The 21,338-nt window shown below is 37.1% G+C and overlaps 2 protein-coding genes across 10 annotated transcripts in view; one reads left to right on the forward strand and one right to left on the reverse strand.

The window, feature by feature from the left end:
- The window catches only part of LOC120356945, a 111,771-nt gene that overhangs the window by 71,979 nt on the left and 18,454 nt on the right, over positions 1-21,338 (forward strand). The window lies entirely within an intron of this gene.
- The window catches only part of LOC105195024, a 77,449-nt gene that overhangs the window by 25,049 nt on the left and 31,062 nt on the right, over positions 1-21,338 (reverse strand). For 4 of the 6 annotated variants that reach the window (XM_026135529.2, XM_026135528.2, XM_039445912.1 and 1 more), the window contains 4 exons: positions 16,075-16,226; positions 15,335-15,457; positions 14,240-14,426; positions 11,159-11,406 (listed from right to left, as the gene is read on the reverse strand). In XM_026135529.2, the coding sequence (XP_025991314.1) occupies positions 11,159-11,406; positions 14,240-14,426; positions 15,335-15,457; positions 16,075-16,226 (710 nt within the window). Of the gene's footprint in view, positions 1-11,158; positions 11,407-14,239; positions 14,427-15,334; positions 15,923-16,074; positions 16,227-21,338 lie in introns of those variants that run through there. The other 2 variants (XM_039445913.1, XM_011160225.3) reach the window with 2 other exon arrangements.

Raw genomic sequence — 21,338 nt, forward strand, 5'->3', positions numbered from 1 at the left:
TTCATTTGAATTACCAAGGGAAATGACCGTGCCGTGAATCTCGTCTTTAAACAAAGATTGTCGATTATTGTCGAATCATTTGCACAATGATCGATACAATTTTTATATTTGCAGCTAAATTATTGCATCTTAATTACAGTTTAGCAATGCAAGAACAATTTCACAGTTTTCGTCATTTTAACACGATGCTGCTTTAATATCGTAATTTAATGTCGAATTAATAACATGAAATGTGTCGAGATTACTCGAAAATGATAAATCTGCTCGCGAAATGACTCACGAATATTCATTACACGCGATTGTTAACAAGCGCGAGCATGACAATTTTATCAGGTGCGAGTTGTATCGATCTGTTGGATTTCAAAATTTCATTTTATTCACGCAACGCGCATTTAGTTATTGCTATTCACACGAACATTAATGATGCTACGTAGAAATATAATATCATATAAAGTGTTTCATCATTGATATATTTATAAATAATAACGGATACACATTGCATATTGCTCGAGTCTTTTTGTATATATTGAATTAAACAACAATCTATCGAGATATTGTCTCATCTGTTTTATTAACTTTTTCAAGAAGTAACAATTATTTAAATAAAATTATGTAGTTTGTGCTTGGACGCGACGGCTACATACAAAGTTTTAACAATCATACAAAAAATACCAATAAAATTTATTGTTACATTCCATAAATAAATTACTATGTCAGAGTTTATTAAATATATCTATATTTTCGAGTACTTTTTACACAGATAAAATGTTGCAATGAAGAAAAAATTATAATTATTTTTATTGTGAAATTATACCAAATATTATGAAAATGAATTTAATGACAATATTTTAAGATACGTACATTTTATATTTTACAAAAGAGAATTGTTATAATTATTCAATTTAAAACAAAATTAAATTCCACAAGTAAGTAAAGTGAAAATAAAATTTGGCGACTTGAATGCAATTGCTTTTATACAAGTTATGCAGCTTATATTTTTAATAAAAATTACAATATCAATGCAGTAGTTTTCTAGATGAAACAGAAATTAATTAGGTATCGTTACATACATTATTAAGTTTTTTTTCTACACGTCTGCAATATAGTAATTAAAAATACTTACATCTTTTTACTTGCGTTCATCGTAATAAATTCTAATATAATATTGTTATACTCGAGCTTTACGATAAAATGTAAAAGAAAATGTGTCTTTAACATAATTTTATACGACAAAATCCTTCCTGTGTACAGTCATCAAGTTTACTATTGTTCTAGCTCGACACACGACGCATTTACCACGGAGAGATTGCCGCAGTTTCGTGTGTCGCTTGAAGCTGCATCGCGTGTATATTGACTGTTGTACTGTCCTGTGTAAAAGGTCCGATATGTGTCGCGCGCACGTGGCATAGACATTAGATCCTATACTGAATCCAGCGATGCAAGCTTGATCTGTCAGCTACAACGAGTAGCTGATGACGCATTGCAAAATTGAGAAAATAAATGTGGAGGCGTGTGTAAATAAACCGTCGCGTCGCGGCGATTATCGAATTCAAAATGTCAGGAGTTTTATCAAGTTGCCCCAATCACATTATTGTCGTAAAGATCGCGTGGCCAAATATTTTACTTAAATCTTTATGTATGATATAAAGATACGCTTCTATTACAATTTTATTTTACAGAACAACACCATGCGTGTGTTTGTAAAATGAGATATATCCAAGTAAGTTTCCTTTCAACTCCATCTATGGAGATTTGTTGGAGCAGCGTGCGTTTGGTGGTTTAACGCATCACTTGGTATTCGCTCTCGATAATTTAATAGCACTGCGTTATCAATTGCACGCTGCAATTTATCATTGTAGTACGCGATGCTACGTGATAAATTTTTGCAACCGTTGACATTTCACGAACGTCTATTTCGCTCTATATCCGGTGGTAATTTTCAAACAGTCATTGAACCAAAATGGGATTATCTTTAGAAATGATTGCAAAGAGAAGCAAATCTGCTTGATATTCGCATAGGTTTCACGTATAAAAAAAAAAACGTACTACGTCATTTATGTAATGCAAAAATATGCTTGAAAAATGTTTTATATTATTTATGTACAGGTATGCATAGCTCGTTATTACATTTTAAAAGGTATGATATTAATGCTGCGTTATTTCAAAGAAAAATGTCTACATATATTTTGTTGTATAATTAGTACGCGTATTATAAATGAGCTCTCTGAGTTTTCTCGCGAATTGCTTCTCGATATAAAATGTGCTTTAGAAATTTTTCAAATTTAAACACAAATTTTATTGAAAATCAGCTAAATAGATATTCTCGGTCGATCGGAGCATTGACGTTGCTTGCGCTTGATTGAGATAAATTGATAGTTGGATTTAACCTGACTAATTGCATCGGAAATAAGCAACGTAACCCTACGAAAAAAAAACAAACTAATTATTTTTTATCTACGTACTACACCCATTTGTCTCCATATATTTTTCCTATGCGTTTAAATTTCAATCACGGAAACATCACCGTAATTTTTCAAACGTCCACGAAAACTTTTTTATTTAATATTGATTTCCTACTTGCCAATCTATCGCTCTATACTTTTTTTTTTTTTTTTTTTTTTTAAATATATAAGACGGATCGATAATTCCAATATATGTATGTGTGTGATGTAATATTGATACTGCTAAAGATACTGACGTTTGATGAAATAAAAATCAGAATATTTCACGATTCAATGAAATAAATGTTGGCTGGAAAATTGCACGGATCCGCATTTTCTATTTCGTTTACCTTGTAAAACTTCGCTCAAAATCCGATTCGTGGATCCAACTCGTTTTTATATCCCCAATGAGAGAGAAACGCCCATTCGGTGATAACAATTCGAAACTGGAGCAGTAACACGAACCATACACATTGCACGTCGGTGAGCTGAATTATTTAACTTCTCTCCCGATAATGAATAAACTATATAGGCTACAAACTCTTTATTTTAATCCGTTAATCCACATTTTCACATTTTGTTATTGACGTCCGATTTACAATAACAATAGATGGAAATTAAAACGATAGAACGATTTTAACACCCTCTGACTACCGATAGCACCGATCCAAAGTTCATTGACAATGCCAGTCAAATTACTCGTTGCGTAAACTTGTATGCCATTAAACATCAAAGTCACACGTTGCACAGATAATATAAACCACATTAAATCATTACAATCTCATAAAGATCATTACGATGCTCCGTATACACGTCTCACGTACATATACTCGTATTTCTAACTGATCCAATCCAATTGATGCACCATCCGATCATGACTTTGTCACGTTCGATTGAAAGTAACTTCGCCTTTAACGAAGCGGAATGTAATTTCGTTATCGATTTGCCGTGCAGCGATGCAATTTTGCCGTTACGCCGGGGATACTGGAAAGCGTCATGGAAAACCACAAAAATGAGATAGAGCTTTTCCATCAGCAAGATCGTCAAAGGAAAATGTATCGATATCGATTAACCCACGCGAGATGATATTTCCCACGTTGAACTCGCCAAATTAACGTCACATTGCGTCTCTGATTTATCGTTCTTCCACAAAAATCCAAATAATATTAAATCACGTTTTGCTTTCGATTACAAATTGTGTGAAGATTTTTCAAACTGGCGCGCGCATCGAATTTTTTTAACAATCGTAAAACGCGTTTTTCTGCAAAAATATACTGCTTCTCACGCGAAAGGTCCTCACTACGTAGAGGAAGGACACGAACTGAAAGGAAGGCTCGTAACAGATGTAGTGTGCTGTTAAGCATCCGAGCATGACATTGGGGCAGGTGAGTTCGAATTTCGTTAGACTCAGGGACGTATTACGAGCCTAGCAGGTTTTTTTGCCTGCATACTGAATATCGCATTTCAGACGTTTTGAAATCTTTCTGTAACACCATCATTTTCTAATTTTTCCAATTATTTTTTTTACGCTAGTGTTAAATGTATATAAAATTTAAAGGGCTTTCTGTGTAATCATTATTAAAATAAAGTATAAAAAAGGTAAATGATTTTTGATTTTAATATTTTCAACTCGTCAAATTCTCTGTGACTTTATTGAAATTGTATTATGATAATTTTTTAATTAAAAACGTAATATTTAATTTAAAAATCTGCTTTCGTGCATATAATTTCTGGAAAGATAAAAACTCATTAGTCACTAGTTAATTACCGTTATTAAATTTATTCTTCTTATATTGCATTGCAAGTTTTATATAATTAACATATAATTCATAAATATTTTTGCAATGAATGGATAACAATTATCCATTCATGTTGGAGAATTATTAGAAACTCTCTCTCTCTCTCTCTCTCTCTCTCTCTCTCTCTCTCTCTCTCTCTTTCAACAGTATAAAAATAATCGTGTGTTGTATGCGCAAATTATATATTATTATCTAGCAACATGGTACTTTTATTGTTGCATTTTCTCATAGAAAGAGTAATTTTCTCTTTTCATAAAAGATGTACTAGTTGGTCAACAGCAGCCCACTCGCTTCTCACATAGTTTTATACACAGCGTGCGTGTATGTGTGTGTGTGTGTGTGTGTGTGTGTGTGTGTGTGTGTGTGTGTGTGTGTAATAAAAAGTTTATTATCGCGTTTCTTTTTTATAAACATAATTTAAATTTTCAAGTCTTTTTAAACAGACTTTTCTTTCTATCGTTCCTTCCCTGCTACTGTTCGAAGAAAGGTGGAATTATTAAGACACCCGTTGCATCGCTACTTGCATCGCAGGTGCCGCCCTTTTCCGGAGTGTTTTTCTCACACTGTAGGACGGGCAGAAGGGTGAACAGAGCGAGCGAACTCGTAACGGAAACTTTTCGAGTGCTCGTAACTCGATGCAAAATTTGAAAAGAACGGAAGTAGGACAATCGCGACGGGCGGAGCAATCGGGAATCTCTGATTTCGCGGAGCATTATAAATCCGTTCCCTCGTAAGAAGCTGAGAGATCCTACAGTCTCTCGTACACGAGCGAATAGATAATTAAGAAACAAACTTGGCGGCGCGCGGCGGAAGCTGAGCTGAGAGAGGCCTAGTTGAGAATAAGACTTTTGTTTTGGAAATCTAATTGATGTCAAGAACAACTATTAAGTATACTACGAATTAGCACGGATTGTTGGAAAGAACAATCGTTGGTTCTTTGCCCTTTTTATTTTATGCTTCTTTGTCTCGCATTGCTGACAGTGCGGAATAAAGAAGGCTCGCCATGCATACAGATCACTTTGGGATTCTGAATAATCTAATCCGACCAACTTAAAATAGGGCTACGCGACGTAAATTTATGGGGGAACGGGAGAGATAGGCGGGTAAAATGTAGCGAGAAAGGGTCCATTTATAACCATGAAATTTGAAAAGTCTCACGACGTTAAGTTTCGTAATAAGAAAAATTATTGAAAATATAATTTTTACGTGAATATTTCCGAGTTACCTTTCAGATTGATATTACTGAGAAATTTAATTATAGAAATTTAATTATAGACTTAATTAAAAATAAGAGAAAAATCCGAAGAAAATATTATTTATGAAAATTATGTATGCTTCACGATATAATTTAGGTCAGGTGAGGAAGAAATTAGTTTTAAGGAAAATCTGAGAGAATCTCATTTCCGCCTGTCACTTCCGATCATGATTCTTCGATGGTCGTGTTCAATATATTTACATAATCCGATCTTATGGATGTAGTTTGTGCTATCGATGCATAATATTAAGTCTCATAACTTGACGGTAATTGCTGTTTTTATCAAGAGATTGATGTCGTAAAAATATCCCCCCCCCTCATTCTCTCTCTCTTTTTTTATTCCTAATAAGAGTTTAATTTTATATAAAATAATGCTATTATAAGACTGGTTGTGTGTGAATATTATAACGATTACGATATTTAATGCTAGCTTCAAAATTAATTTTTAATAATAACTGATAACACGAATGCATAACATTGCTGATTTAATTAAATTTAATTAAAAGATATTTCTCATTGTTAATTAAAACGGTCATGCATCATTGCAACATCGGAATTATTGTTTATTACATCATAAATAACATACTAGTTGAACGCATTATTAAAAATAAATGATTCTGTATTAATTAATTAAATTCACTTCTTAATTTTCAGACATGCAGAAAATGTCATAAATCATTAAGCACATGTATAGTAATACCATACAATAAGATATTCAATTTCGCATGAATCATTAAAATGTTGGGTATAGAACGAATGAGTCAAACTGTGACGAAAATTAGCTCGATTTGATACAAGAGATGTAACTTGATTAAGTTTTGAAAGATTCGAATAGTCTAATCTATTTCTGTAGGCAAAGAGTACGTTTCCTCCGCGCTCGCACTTATCAACACGTTTGTCGCTTAATCGCTTTCTTTAATTTATTTCGAGATTGATGTATAGAGTTTGTTAAAATTCTTTCGCGCGACACCGCGTTTGGGAACGAGCGGTCGCGGTCGGGCTAAATCGCCAACATTTGTCTCGTACTTTTAACCGGTATCCAAGTATAACGTATTTACGGGAGAACGCGGACCCTCTCCTTTTTCTACAAAAGTGAAAGTAAATCGTCTCTAGGGACGGGCGATGTATCTTGCGTAATCGATTAGAAGTTATGATCTTTCGAATCGGGCCATTTATCTTTCGTGATGATATTACGTGTATTTCGAGATTTGGATAAATAATGTAGAAACAGCGAGAAACGAGACATTTGAATCCATTGTCAAATTCTTTTACACGTAATTTACGCAAACAATTTGAACAATTTGGACAATTTTTGTTTGCATTAAAATATTACAAAATTGCTTTCCACGCGCACCATTGCATCTCTCTAAAATAAAAGAAAAGAAATTATTCTTACAAAATGACAATAATAAATGTCTGACATGGAGACGGAGCGGAGAGGGTTTCAAGTGAATGAGTCGTTCTAGGTGTGTAAGATGAGGTATACGTGTTTATACAATTAGAAAGTGTTGATCGCACGCATCATTGGTTTAACAAAAAGATTGTTGAAATGGCCTCAGAGAGGCACGATTGAAAACGATTGACGCGACGGCCTCGGAGCGGTCTATCAGTGTAATTCGATCGTTGTCCCCCTCGCTAAACTAAAACTACCGCTTGCAATTCGCCGAGTAATTGGATCAACCGGCGCGGCGCGGCGCGACGGCGACGGCGACGGCGACGGCGACGGCGACGGGGGCATTCGTCGTTGTCGTCGTCGTCGTCGTCGTCTCCTCGTTAAAACTTACCGGCGGCGGCGCCGTTGCACGTCGTCGTTGCACCGAATGCAGAAACCGGTTTACACCGACGCGACGACGATTCGTTCGTTGTTGCGTTGCATTCGTTGATGCGGCCCGCGCGAGGTCTTCTACCTCAAAGCAGCAGCAGCCCCCCTTCCCCCTCGTGCATTTTCATAGAGCGACAGCGCGTCGTGGCTCGTGGACGAGTTTTCATCGAGGCTGGCCCGGCCCGATGTTCCTCGAAACCCGCCATGCCACCCACCATCGTCCGATTGAGAATTCAACGGTATCATTGGCGTCGAACTCGTTCGATTTGCTTCTCGAAGCACTAGAAGGAAATTCTCTGTCATAGATATGACGAATGTCACAGCACCTCTTCAATTTTCCACATCTTCTCTTTTATCGTAGATCTGTCGTTTATACTAAGAAACGTAAGCGTTTCTCACAAGTCACCCACAACGTTTCGTTCCTTAACCAAATTTATCGTTTTCTCATTAATCGCGTCGCACTTACTTTATTCCATCAAACACCCGAAGAAACTGACTTTTAACAACGATTTCACTTGGCTGAGGACGTTTACTCCATTTCTTTTTCTATGTGAAATGAGGAATAATTATTTAATAAATTGGAAAACTAGGAGATGGATGAAAGGGAAAGGATGATGGTTGAAGAAAATGGCCGAATTCAGAGTAACCGTCGCCGCCGCCGCCGGCTGACTTTCGATCGCGATTTAAGGGCACCGCGACGCGATCGCGCATGGAACAAGCGTGGGGCCTATCGACACGCGTGACAACTGGTCTTCTTTGTTCACCATCGCGAACCTTTCTTAGTAGGAGCACCGAGTGCGCAGAAGCGATCGCCGCGAACTGTACAGGTCGCTCAGACGTGCAACTCGCGATAGCGAACACCTTCCTTCCTTCCTTCCTTCCTTCCTTCCTTCTTTCCTTCCTTCCTTCCTTCCTTCCTTCCTTCCTTCCTTCGTCAAGACAGAAGGACGTAAACAAAGCGCGGCAGACGATTGGCTGTGAGGAGTGACCTGTCTGGGCAGGTACATCGCGCGTCTCGCCTCAGGTGTTTCTTGCCCAAGGTTTCTGGTTTCAACACTTTCAGGCGCAATCGAGCACCACCGTGTGCGAGGCTGTAATAGGGTTCACCATTCCGCAGGCTGCCCCGCTTCTACCGGATAAGCTCTACTGGCTGGAGCACTGCTCATGCGGAAAATTATTAAACCCATTATTTTGCCGATTATTTCAACCTGTCGTCCCCGCTACGACTACGTAATTCAAATTGACGAAATAAATTATTACTGCTTCTTTATTTCAATGTCTGTGTGAATATATAGTTTCTTTTACTCTTATACAGATAATACACCTATAAAATTTTAGATATATATTTTAAAACCTGTCGGTCAAACGGGTGGTATATTATTATCTTTCACTGCGATTCGGTATGAGAAAAAAAAAATCATTATAAATATAGTACGAAGAGAGAAAATTATTATTTTTTTGTAAAATATTTTAGATAGATTTACTGATCAAGAGTAGAGAAAGTTATCATTATATAATTTACAAATTTCTATCCCGAAATGTATGGATCGTCCAAGATAAATTATAACATAAAAAAACAAAATTGCAGTTTATATTGTTCATATCGTTCGTGCAATCTACAAGACAATATATTGTATTGTACATCATACATAATTATAAATACAAGATAATCCGGATATCGTCACATCCCCTGATGAGTATCGTTGAAATTGATTCAGGTTACGGTAAACGCATCTCGATATTCTGGACAATTTATCATACGCTATTTTATTTATTTTTTATATACAGTTCATACTATTGCGAATGAGATTCGGACGGATTTGTTGAAATAACGTAGTATCATTCGAATAAAATATAAAATAAAAGAATAAACTGTTTTAAAGTAAAACAAAAAACAATAATTTCCAATAGTTTGATGTCGAATACAATTTCGACTCCCAATATACTCTATTTGAATTTGTAGAAAATTGAGATTAAAACTGTATAACATGAGAATATTTCAACACACGTTATCTAACTACGTGGTATATAATATCTATTGAAAAGTTTTATTTCATTTAAAGAGTAAAAAATTTTTCAAATGTATTAAGTATATTCTTAAAATTCCAAGTTTTCAGAAACAATTTTCAGAAACAATTTGTAAAGAATAAAATCGATATACATATGTCTTACGGTTTAGGAATATCTATAAAATGACAATTTCTCCAATTTGTCGAGATGATTATGAATGTGGTAAACGTAATAGATCCTAGTCGTACGAATCCCGATAACAATGTCGTTCTTGCAATTTAACTTTAAGCCACAGCGGTCCTCGGTGACTCGAAACTTTCTACCATGGGCTTATCCCCTGAGCGGAACGTTGCGCGTTGCCGAGAAACACTTTTATCATAAGTGGTGGTTATAGGCAAACTTGTCTCGTTAAACCAAACTGTATTATCCCTCCGAAAAAGGAGAAAGATCGAATATTTGGGAGGCGTCGCGCGCCGTTGTATCTTTATTCTTCTTAGAACGTGCCATCTTGCGATTGTGCGTGCACTTTATTTCACAATGTTTCAAATGTTTCTTTAATCGATCGCGTTGACGCAACTTTTAAAAGCGTGATGCATGTTACTGGCAATAAAAATAAATTAAAATTCACTTGGTGAGTTTGCGAGTAAAGATCGTTAAACGGGTCAACAAGTCTCTCCTCTGCATCTGGCGTACCTGTATTTAATTTATATTGCGTAGTCGTTTTTATAGACAAGTATTAAAAAAAAGCGATCCTACAATGCCATAAAATATTCTTTGTCCTTTTGACGATATGTCGTAAAGTTGTCTATATTGCGTTTTCGCTCCTCCTTTATTGAACATTTTTAGGTCGTTATACGCACATGCGTGTTTTTCTCAATAAATATTATATGCTGTTTGTACGTATATAGATTATATAGAAAATAATTAGAAATAGTAAGCGTGTGTTAATTGAGCTGCATATGAAACTGCAATCAGCCGATGGATAATTGAAATTTACAACTTTCGCCGTTACGTTATTACGGACGATTATTGAGAAATTGCAACTTTGATCATATATTAAATTACAAGCGATGACGATTCGCTTGAACGCGATTAACCGCGAAAGTTGTAAACTCCGTATAGATAGATTAATCAATCATTTAAATCTGCTGGTGCAAGTTTCGCGCAAGGCGCTGTTGAAAACTCATTACTCTGATAATGTAAAACCAAGATTCTTCGTTTATTAACGTGCAAAGGGAAAATTTATTTGATCTACGTTTTAATTACAAATTCTTCTTTTCGCGCGTAAAATCTCTCGCGTAAGTCTCTAAGACGTTACGACCCGTTTATATAAAGCGTATAAAGGTAAAGCGATTAATGTCTTTTGAGTCGCTGCTCGCAAATAAATTTGTTACTGTTTTCTTCAAATGAACAAGAATTTCTCGCAATCGGTAGTAGGTATACTATCAAACTGATATACCAAGATATAATACACCGTGAGAAATGAATACTATATATATATCGAGTGTTTTGTATATTACGTGCCTGAGTGAGCTGTCGTACTAATTTTGCAGATATTGCAGTTCTTGGCGTAAAATAGCGCCACGACCCGGTTAATAATTTACATAAAATTACGCCAGGCACCAGCACGTCTCTTCTTTGATTAGGCACTGCCATCCAATTAATTAATTAATTAACTTTTCAAATTAGAAATTTTGAAAACGTTTCCAGTTTAAGAAGGGAGAAGAAAGAAACGCTTCTCTCAAACGTGGACTCCACCTACCTCGCCAACTTTTCTCACCGGGTTTTTTCGTAAAATGTTTATCGCTGCATTTTCTCAATAACGGCTTACCTACAATCGCCCTGTGTCCTTTCACCCTTCTGCCGACGCTGGGTGAAACTATGCTAAGTCTATCGTTTCTCACTCCCAACAGCGGGCTCGGACTTCTTCTCGGTGGTGGGTGCTCGACAAATAGGCCGTAACTGCTGCCGGCACTCACGCCGTTGTTTCCGACGGTCCCTATGCCTGTCAATCCCCATTCCGCCACGCTGTCGATTGAACTGCTTCTTGGTAGACAGGAACTCGTACTATAGTCACGTCTGTTAATTGATGTTATCTGATTAGTACGAGTAACGGGCAGGTTGACGAAAAAAAAAAGGAAATTGTTTAATAATAGACCTTTTTCACCAAATATTTCTATATTCTACATCTTTCTTTGACAAATAGATAATCCAAGTTAATCTTTTCTTTACATTTTCTATTTGCTTACATTTTTCGGTGTATTCTCTATTTAATTGAAAAATTTTGTAAATAAAAAAAATTTGTAATCCGTGATGAAAAAGGAACCTTCTGTGATAGCAGCGAAGAAGGGGAGGGGGAGGCAGGGGAAATTCCGTCCGTGTGAATGACGCGTTGATGTGACGGAGGATCGTAAATCAAGCGATCGATGCATTTTCATGGGCGCGGTTCGCACGAACTGCTGATGCACGCGGCACAGGGTGCTTTTCCTCGTTTCAAGCGTTTTCCCGTCGACCTACCACCGCCGAGGTGACGGTAATTTAATATCACCGAGAGAGAGCACATACGCGCATTTATAGTATAATGAAGATGCCAGATGACTCGGAATAGACTGTACTAGGTTATAGGCTATAGGCTATAGGCTATAGGCTATGCTCTACACCCACGCTCGACATCGTTATACCTTTCTAACAAAAATTAAATCTTTTGTATCTTGATTATAATGTATAACCGCTACTATGTAATTACGCTACTATGTAAAGAATCAGTTAAATTCTCGTCGGTCAGTCGAATCTCAAAAACCAAACTGATAATATAATATGAAATGCATAACAAATTAATTTCAACACGAGACCAGAAGACCGAATAATCATTTTTTAATTTTTACAATTGCAAATTTTCAAATTAATTTTCATTATCACATGGTATTTGAATGTTTTATGTAGGCGTCGTGCTAAATTACATTATTTACGTGTGCTTTGTATGCGTTTCTTTTATTTATAGTGTATAATACTAACATTATTCTCTGAAAGAAACATTTTTAAATGCAGTGAAGTACAGGTACAAAAGCAAAACTTTGTGAGAGTATGAAAAAATTAATACAATGTTACTATCAGTGTCAAAACTGTAATTCGATATTTGCTGTTTGAAAATTAAGTCCACGAGGAATCCAATCGAAATCCAGTTGTCATGAAAATAATAGCAAATAAATATGAGCTCAGAATTAAGAAGTACAGAGTTTTACTTCTACGTCATATTTTTTATTAAAACTGAAAGGGCGAGAAACTTTTGTTAGAAAAAAAAAAGCTAATGATACGAGTCAACCGTCCCAAGTTAAGAAAAATAATCACTTTCACGCTTAAGATAAAAGACTTGATTTATGTTTAAATTAAGGAAATCGAAATTGCGTAAAGAGCATCAACAAGAGATAGGAAGGACAAAGGGATATGCCCTAGGCTAATCGCGTTTAACTCCACGATATGATGCTTCTTTCGCATTAAAACTAACGTGGTTTCAAAGAAAGCCTATTACTTCCATCGTGATAAGTCTGCGTAATTGTCCTTGATTCTCCCTCGTCGCAGTCGAATCGTATCGTCGTTTCTTGAAAAAACTCTGTGACATTTGTATTTTTAATTGGGAAGATTGAAAATTGTTTCGTAATTCAAACCACGCGTAATAACAATATCGAGACTGTATATCGAAGGGATAGCTTTGGTTGAGCGATAAGCTACGATAAGCTAAGCTAAGCTAAGCTAATCTTTCCGAGAGAGATCGGGCACTTGTGTTTTCGAAATAGGAATGTGTTGAGGAAAATTGCTTTTTCTCCACTTTACACGAAACAGGAAATCTATCAAAGCGCTTTTCATCGACACGATCGATAAAAGCATACTCACAATAGTATCACTAACTAGGAAACTGTCCGTTCTTACCCGTCCATGTTCACTGATCATCGATTTCAATGAGAAACTTGACGCTTGTGCCCTATTTGCCAAAGAGAACAATCATAATATTTTATGGAACGCGTACATGGCTATAATTATACGTCTGAACGGATCTCCTATTTTCAGTAGCTTTCTCTAAGAAACGATATCTCTTATAATACAAGTACTTCTCTAGAATCATTTATCATTTAGATGACTTATCGCCGTCATTTCCGGAGGAGAATTTGCTAAGCCTGAGCGATTTATGCGCATCGTTACTTACCAAGGTGTTGCTCAACAATCTAATATTTCTATAGTCTCGCGAAATAAATGTTGGATCGTATCGCGAATAAAAACATTTCTTCAAACAGGCAAATGTAGATGTATCGTAGTCGGGAGAGTCAGTTATAGCTTCGTATTTCGCTCGAGATATAAAGCTCGAGATAAAAGCTTGGAAAAAAATTGGAGTTTATTCGTTGGTATTTCATTAAAGAATCGTGCGATTCTTTAGCATTTTATGGGCTGATACTACTGGGCTGAAATTTAATTCTGGTTTGGTGAGGACACTTTGCAAAGCAAATGCAGAGTGTGATTATTAAGCAGTTCCGCGCGCCGCGGCTGAGCGAAACGTTTGTCTATTGGCTTTCCATCTAATTTCGTATTCTATTGATTCTAACTGATATCTCTTTGCGTTCGCTGGTTGGAGCCTGCTCCATTCGTTCGTTACACGAAATATTTTTCTTCGAAGTTTCTTATATAATATTCCATCTTGAAAGATGGAGTTTTGATTGTCTCGTCGTTATCTGAAATATGAAATTTGATTCCGTTTGTTCCGTTCCTTTTAACGGTCAAGTTGGGTCAAGTCAGGTCAGCTCGGATCTAGTCGTTGGTGGTCATTTGATTGTGAGAGACGAGGCGATTTGATTTTCGTGCGGCGAACACGTAACTTTGGGATGCACGGCACGGGGCAGTTGGGGCAGCTTCGCTGACGTACCTTTCCCAGGAGAGCCGTCGTGGAATTTCATCGCTCGGCGTGAAGCTCGGCCGCTGATTCAAGAGCCTCGCGAGCCTGTTGAGAGGCTGCGAGCCACCGATGCTACTGGTGCTCAGCCTGCCGCTTCTCGCTGAATGTTCTCTGGAGGATTCTCTGCTCGCTGGACCGGAGTCGGAGACACGGCGCTCTGTCACAGAGGAAATCCAATATGAAGAATTACACATAGAGCGCGCAATCAACGATCCTCTGCTTCCTGGAAGTCAATATCCCCTCGCAACTCTCTCGACACCCTCGCGACTCACGACTCGCGACTATACGCCTGTACGAAACGGAGGAATTTTATTTGTCATGTCGTTTATTAAAAGGTTATTGCATTTCGATCAAGTTTTTTTATCTAGACAATTTTTAGAAACAAAATATACTTTTTTTTCTTTTTAAAAAAGAGAGAATGTTTATAAAACATGAAACACATTTTGAACGATAAATGATTTTGTCAATGATAAAACAAGGTTTATAATTTTATTGTTAAAACACAGCGCGTTACATTTTCATTAAATTTGAGATATGTACAAACATCATGTTGAAAAGAAAGTATTGATTATTTTGTACCAAAGAACAATATATTTGCAATAATGTGACTGTAAATATCGTTCGAAATCGTTACGTTTTACCTGTTTTGAACTGTACAAATTCACTGAACTTAAATTCTTCAGTTTTCAATGATGCATAATAATAACTCTGTTATTGACATGCTTGGACTCTGCATTATATAGATACATTAAGAGGAAATTACATGATGGAATTAATATACATTGTATCTAATTTGTTTAAATAATCTTAATAGAAAAACTGGCAATCTCCTATCAGGTCTACTTAAATTCGCATGCATAACGGGAAGAATGAGAAAGAGAGAGTGAGAGAGAGAGAGAGAGAGAGAGAGAGAAAGAGCTTAAAAACGTGACATAAGGCTGCGAAAGTAGTCAAGCGTAGTCAAGAACATCAGTTTTTGAAGCGTAAACGCGACTGGCGCTTCGAGTCCAATATAAACTCAAGAGTCCATTCTATGACTTATCCCATAAATTCTTAGTACCTTACCTATCGTGTCGTCCGTAAAGGATATTCTTGGCGTAAGAAGCTTGGTACAATGGGAAGCTGTGCTTCCACGCTTTGTCGTATTGTCCGTGGAAGGTGGAACGACCGATATCCCCGTTGTTACCGCTGAATGCGAGCGAAAGATGACCATGATTAAATGTGAGAGGAGCTGCTTTAGCGCGCCAAACGCAACATTTCTACTATTGAACAATTTTTCAAATTTACCACTAAATACTGATAAATATCGAGAAACTCTTTGTTGCGGTCTCGAAATGCTTTTATGTTTACACAGTGAGATAGATAATGCATTAACGACGGACGTGCAGAGAATTAAATTATACTCATACAAATATAACGAGACGAATGTTGTTTTATTTACTACTACGTTTTTTTTTTATTTATTAATTTACGATTAATTTAATCGTATCGCGTCGTATATGCGTCGCGAAGAGAAACATATGGAGAAATATGACGGAACAATGGAAAAGAGCTGTTCCGTATTCGCGCGTACCAAAAGCGGATTGCCAGCGAAGAGAGGATGACAGAGGAGCGTTTTAAGATTACTGCGTACTCGAAACGCGAAAGGAGAAGCTGCAAGCAACGATCGTAGAAGAGAAACATTATCACATTATGTATAACAGATGGATCTAAACAACAATGATTACAATACTTGTACGAAAATACTTGTAAGGCATTCGCGGAAGAGGATCAAATCTATCATTTTTAATTGCTCTAATAGTCACCGTTGTAACGAGCATCGATTTGAGCTTGGAGTATATTGAGGCCAGGTACGACGATAGCCGGTAGAGTTCTGGATCGCAACAGCGGAGCCGGCCGTCCTCCGGGGCCTCTGGCGGCCGATCTGTTCTCGGGTTTGCATTCTGGCACGGGTGCGCTAAAACAGAATTATTATCATTAGTTATTCATCCATTAGTGATTCATCCCTATAATGCAATTTCCGCATTTATACGTTTCAAATTATTCATCATACATATGAATAATTATATTTATTGGTGACACTCTCGTGTTTATCGGTGTTTAAGTAACGCGATAGTGTAAATTAATTGTAGTTAGATAAACTAACTGCGTGCGGCCGCTGCATGCGGTCATTTCATTTTCACGGTTGCTACATCATCACTCAAAAGTGTTTCGTCACTTTGTAACCTCCTTCTTAATTAATAAAAAAATGAAAATTGAAGAAGAGCGAATTTCAATCTGGTAAATGCTGGACTTGCAGTGATATTGATGGCTAAAAATTTTACACTCTACGTATGTACGTGTGTAAAGAGAATACGATAAAATTTGATCAGTGAAATTACACTTGTGAACGGTAGTGTAGAAACGTACGTGAATCGCCATGTAGATGTAATTTCATAATTCGCTAGATTGACGCGATATAATCTCGGTGGACATAAATTAGATCAGTATTCTGTCCCGTTGCACGATTAAGCTATCGAGGTGAACTAGTTTTTGTTATAATTTACACGTCAATCTAATTAAATGTAACCGTTGTAACTGTAATTGCGCGTTCCGTTTCAAGGAATATTATTAACCTGTAAACTCGCAGGGTATCCCCGCATTTCTAATTTTTGTTGATTGTCAAAATACCTGGTGTTACGCTGCGCGCTGGTGAAAATAATTTTTTAGGTAATATTGAAACGTTCCGTTTTTCTCTTGAAAATATATTTTATTTCTTACGAAGGATAGCAATTTTGTGACAAGATGTGTCAACATGCGATATTTGGAATTACAGCTATCTGGAAATTCACTTCCCCTATGACATTATGCCCTCGAGCAAGGAACGTTGTAAAGTCGAAGGCCAATACTCGGTGAATCGCTCTGTAGAAATATGTTGCAGGAATTTTTCAATCTGGAATACTGCATCTTAGATTGTCGTTTTAGAATGACCGTAAAATGTCACAGTAGCAAATATTACAAGAACTTGCGTGAAAAGTGTCTAGCTTAGCCTGCTTAGCACGAACGTTTTGGAAAATCAATAAGAGTACATTGCTTAGGCACGTGTCTGATACAAGAAATCTGATATTAGAATCGAAAGCCATAGTTGGCGATGTTGCGAACCGGAAATTCGTTCCTGAACTGACACTCTGTGTCAAAGACATGTTCCTCAAAGACAAACCTCGACATATCCTAACGAACTCTTTCAGAGTTTGTCCCGCTAAAAGTACGAGCGAGTTCTATATCCGCAGTGACACGTCTCGCAGAGTCCTCGATTGCAGTAACTCGCTTTGTTCGAAGTGCACTTTCCGCCGAACTTTCTCTCGCGTTCATTGTTTCGTTTCTTTTGATCGCCTGACATCTTTTCTTCTTTTTACAAGAATTTGAACAATTTTCTCTATGATATTATTTCTAATTGTAAGATAATAAACGCGACACACATTACAGGTGTAATTATAGTAATAACGACTTTATACTTGACGTGATTCTTTTCGTGTACGTGGCATTAACGGTGAAAATATGATAGAAATTGACTTGAAGTTTGAAAATCTCGATGTTATATCGTTCAACATTTTTATGGATTTGTACACATGATGAATTCGTCTTAGCTGCGATACAGAGGTATTCTGGGAATTACGAACTGCACACAAGTTCCCAAGAATAAAGGTTGCTCCCGTGATAGCGATACATCCACATCGTACAGTTTACAAAGCGGATCAAGTTCGCGATTCTTTAGCAAACGACTAACAATACGTGAAGTAAGCGGATATTTTTTAAGCGCGCATTCGACAATAATACTTTTCATTCTAAAATAATCGATGTGCTATTTATGTTTAATAAATCGCATAAATCGCGGATGATGCGGAGCGCGGAGCACCAAATTTTCTTAATAATTTTTCTTAATATTAAAGAAATTGGAAGGATTGCTTGGATCAATGGAAAAAATTAAATAAAGTTTCTTGCCGCTTTCATCGAATCCTCGAATGCGCACGCTGCCGGGATGAAAGATGGCAGCGATAGCAGGCCGATAAAATTCGCAAAGGAGTCGTTGCGTAAAGCAGCACGGAATTAAATCAGACGATTTAATGACGAAGTAACGAGCAAAGTGAGACTTGAGGAAAAATTTCAGAAAAATCACGCTCTCTTGGACCGTGGCGCGAGCGAGAGCAAAACTGAAAAATGTTCACCCCCTCGGGATAGAATAAAAACGCGGTAAAGGAAGACAGAGAAATCTAATTGACTGTGCGCGTCATCGGTAAATCGACGAGGACGAGGACGAGGGGAATGGCACGTCCTTGAGAAACCACCGGGAACGCCCAGGTCTCCTTAACTTACGGGACTTGACTCGCGAACACACACATGCGCAAAAATGGGCTTACGGTGCTAGAGTCGTGCTGAAGTCGGTGGAGAACAACGCAAACAAGAATAATTGCTGACTCTTAAATCCGGTTACGCTTAGAGGGAGACGAAATGAATTTTTCGTGGGAAAGAGTTGTGCCGCTGTAAAAAGATTCATTATCTACATGTATAATATTTACTCTCGTCGTACGCGTCACTGTAACCCGATAAAGAAGATTGCTTTTATCTGCTGCACATCCTCGTGGATCCTGTCGTAATAAAGCTTTGAGACTTGAAACGTCTCAACGGGATCGCGATACGTTGAGTTGAGACGATTATTCGCCTTGCAGTTCGATCGTTGTTTTTTTTCATTTTCCCGACATGATATGGTGCAAGCGAGCCGAGCGACTCGAGCGACTAGAGCGATTGTTCACGTCGAGAACATATTATCCGATCGCACGCAGCGAGAGGGAACACGAGCCAACAACGAGTTTTCTATAGCGTTCAACACTTTTCAATCGACGTATCGATGGGAGAATGGAAAGCAGCGGGCTCGCCACTAGCGAGCGACCGAAATACGAGTATACGGAACAAAAAGAAACAATTCCAAAGAGAAAGAAATATGTTGAGACTATGCACATTTGCATATGTTCTTTTTTCGAGTATTTCACAAATAAAAGTGTTAATGACGCATTACAAGAATCACTCTCTATACTTGGCTCGATGGTAATTTCAAAGAAAACACTACTTATTGTTAGAGAAAGATTCAACAAACTGAAAGCAGGATTTTATTATAATAATTGAATTCTAGAATAAACGCAGTTTTTATGAAAACAACACCGCGTGATTATACATGAACGTCGTATATTTTTATCTCCAAATAATAAAGATTATTTTATTATTCTCAACATAATCTGGATTAAAAGTATTTAAAAAAAAAATGTTGAAAAAAAATTTTTTCACAAATTTCTAATCTTTAAATGCGTGTAGTTTTGTATTTGTAGAACAGAAATCTTTTCCGACAGTAAAAGGATAGCATATATAATATTTTTTACAAAGACATTTCTATTTTATTACATGGAGAAAAGGCAAAGAGACTATTGAAAAGAAACATGGTGCTCTTTGACGCGGTTTGCGCAGTCACCTTCGACTTTCTTCGACTCTCGATTACTCTTTGACCCCTGCTCCAACCGTGCTTTCTGGATCAACGCGTCGTCTTGAGACAACATTAGACGGCATTATGCCCTTGCTTCCTACGATTTTCCGCGATCGAGACAAGTCAGAGACTTTTGTTACAACACGAATCTCTTAAAATGGTAATGATAATGAATTTGCAAATTATAATCGCGTGACGTACGTTTTATTTCAAAAGTTTACGAGGCACAGGCATTACGTTTATTGTGAGCGTAAAATCGAATTGAACGTAACAAAGGATTGTAATTTCCTTGCGTGAGAGAATACAAGAGTAAATAGAAAATTGCCTTAAAGCTTCGTTCCGGCTTATTCCGTGACATTATAAAGAGTTTATAGACGCGTAGCCCACAATTTCCTGAATCTAGAATTACGCGTTCCGCGTAACACGCATAGCGTGTCCTGAAACTTCTCGCGTACATTATGTGCCAGACAAGGACAAACGTAAATTTAAGGGGGTATCGGGTGCAAACTGGAACAACAACCAGGAAATGCACGTTGAGAATGCTTCGCGGCGGTGTAGTAAATTTGGCGGTAACGAACGCCCAACGCTGATGCAGATTTACGATGCGTTGCACCATCGGAATGTATTAAATTTTATATAATCAACTTCGAAACTCCAACTTTTTTCTTGAGAAGCCTTGAGCTTCGATTAAAATAGTAAATAACTAATCGATATGTTTTATTGTTACAAACTTTAATTACAACAAACTTTTTTTTTTTTTTTTTTTTAACGAATTACTTAAAATATCTTGCACCATTAATATGTAAGCAACAACAGTGCAACAAGTGCAGGAAGATTTCCACGTCGTAATCTTCGTGTACGTGATTATTAAAATGCAATGATATTTAATTAAATTTATATACTTCGACTCGTATGGCGCCGGTTAATTTGTTTGCTGGTCCAACTATCTCTTATCTATATATTACTCGTAGAGACTGCAATGAAGAAGCGAGTTGTTTGTTTTCACAATGCTCACTCTGAAATATTGAAGGCCGGGGCGATCCGATGAGAGAAGGCAAACGAAGAATACGTTGCAAAGTGGAAAATCAATAGCGGCTATTTATACAAGCGGAAAGATTATTGATCGCCTTGGAAAGACAGCCGCACCATCTCTCATTTATCTTTGATCTTTCAACGGTTACTCTGATCATCGACGCGGTGTCTATCGCTCCCATTTCACGCCGGTGCGCGGTGTAGACATGAGATTCGTCGTATGGCTACGTTTCATCGAAATAAAAATTTGTTTGAATTTTTGGAAGGTCGTTTTTTTCACAGTGAGCTTTTTCGTAAGCTTTCAGCTTGTCGCTATAATATACTCTGGCATTCTTCGAAATCTCGCGTTTATTTTAGTGTATTTTTAGTCATTGTACGTGATGCGATATTAATATTTATTACCCAAGGATTATTCACGTAAAATGTTTCTCGCATAGAAATTTAATTACAATATTATTAAATTTCAATGTATACGCGTCAATTTTGTCATTTTTAATCTGGAATGTAGCCAATTTCAATAATGCG

This window comes from Solenopsis invicta, chromosome 2, assembly GCF_016802725.1.
Source record: "Solenopsis invicta isolate M01_SB chromosome 2, UNIL_Sinv_3.0, whole genome shotgun sequence".
In the NCBI taxonomy this organism is placed as follows: domain Eukaryota; kingdom Metazoa; phylum Arthropoda; class Insecta; order Hymenoptera; family Formicidae; genus Solenopsis; species Solenopsis invicta.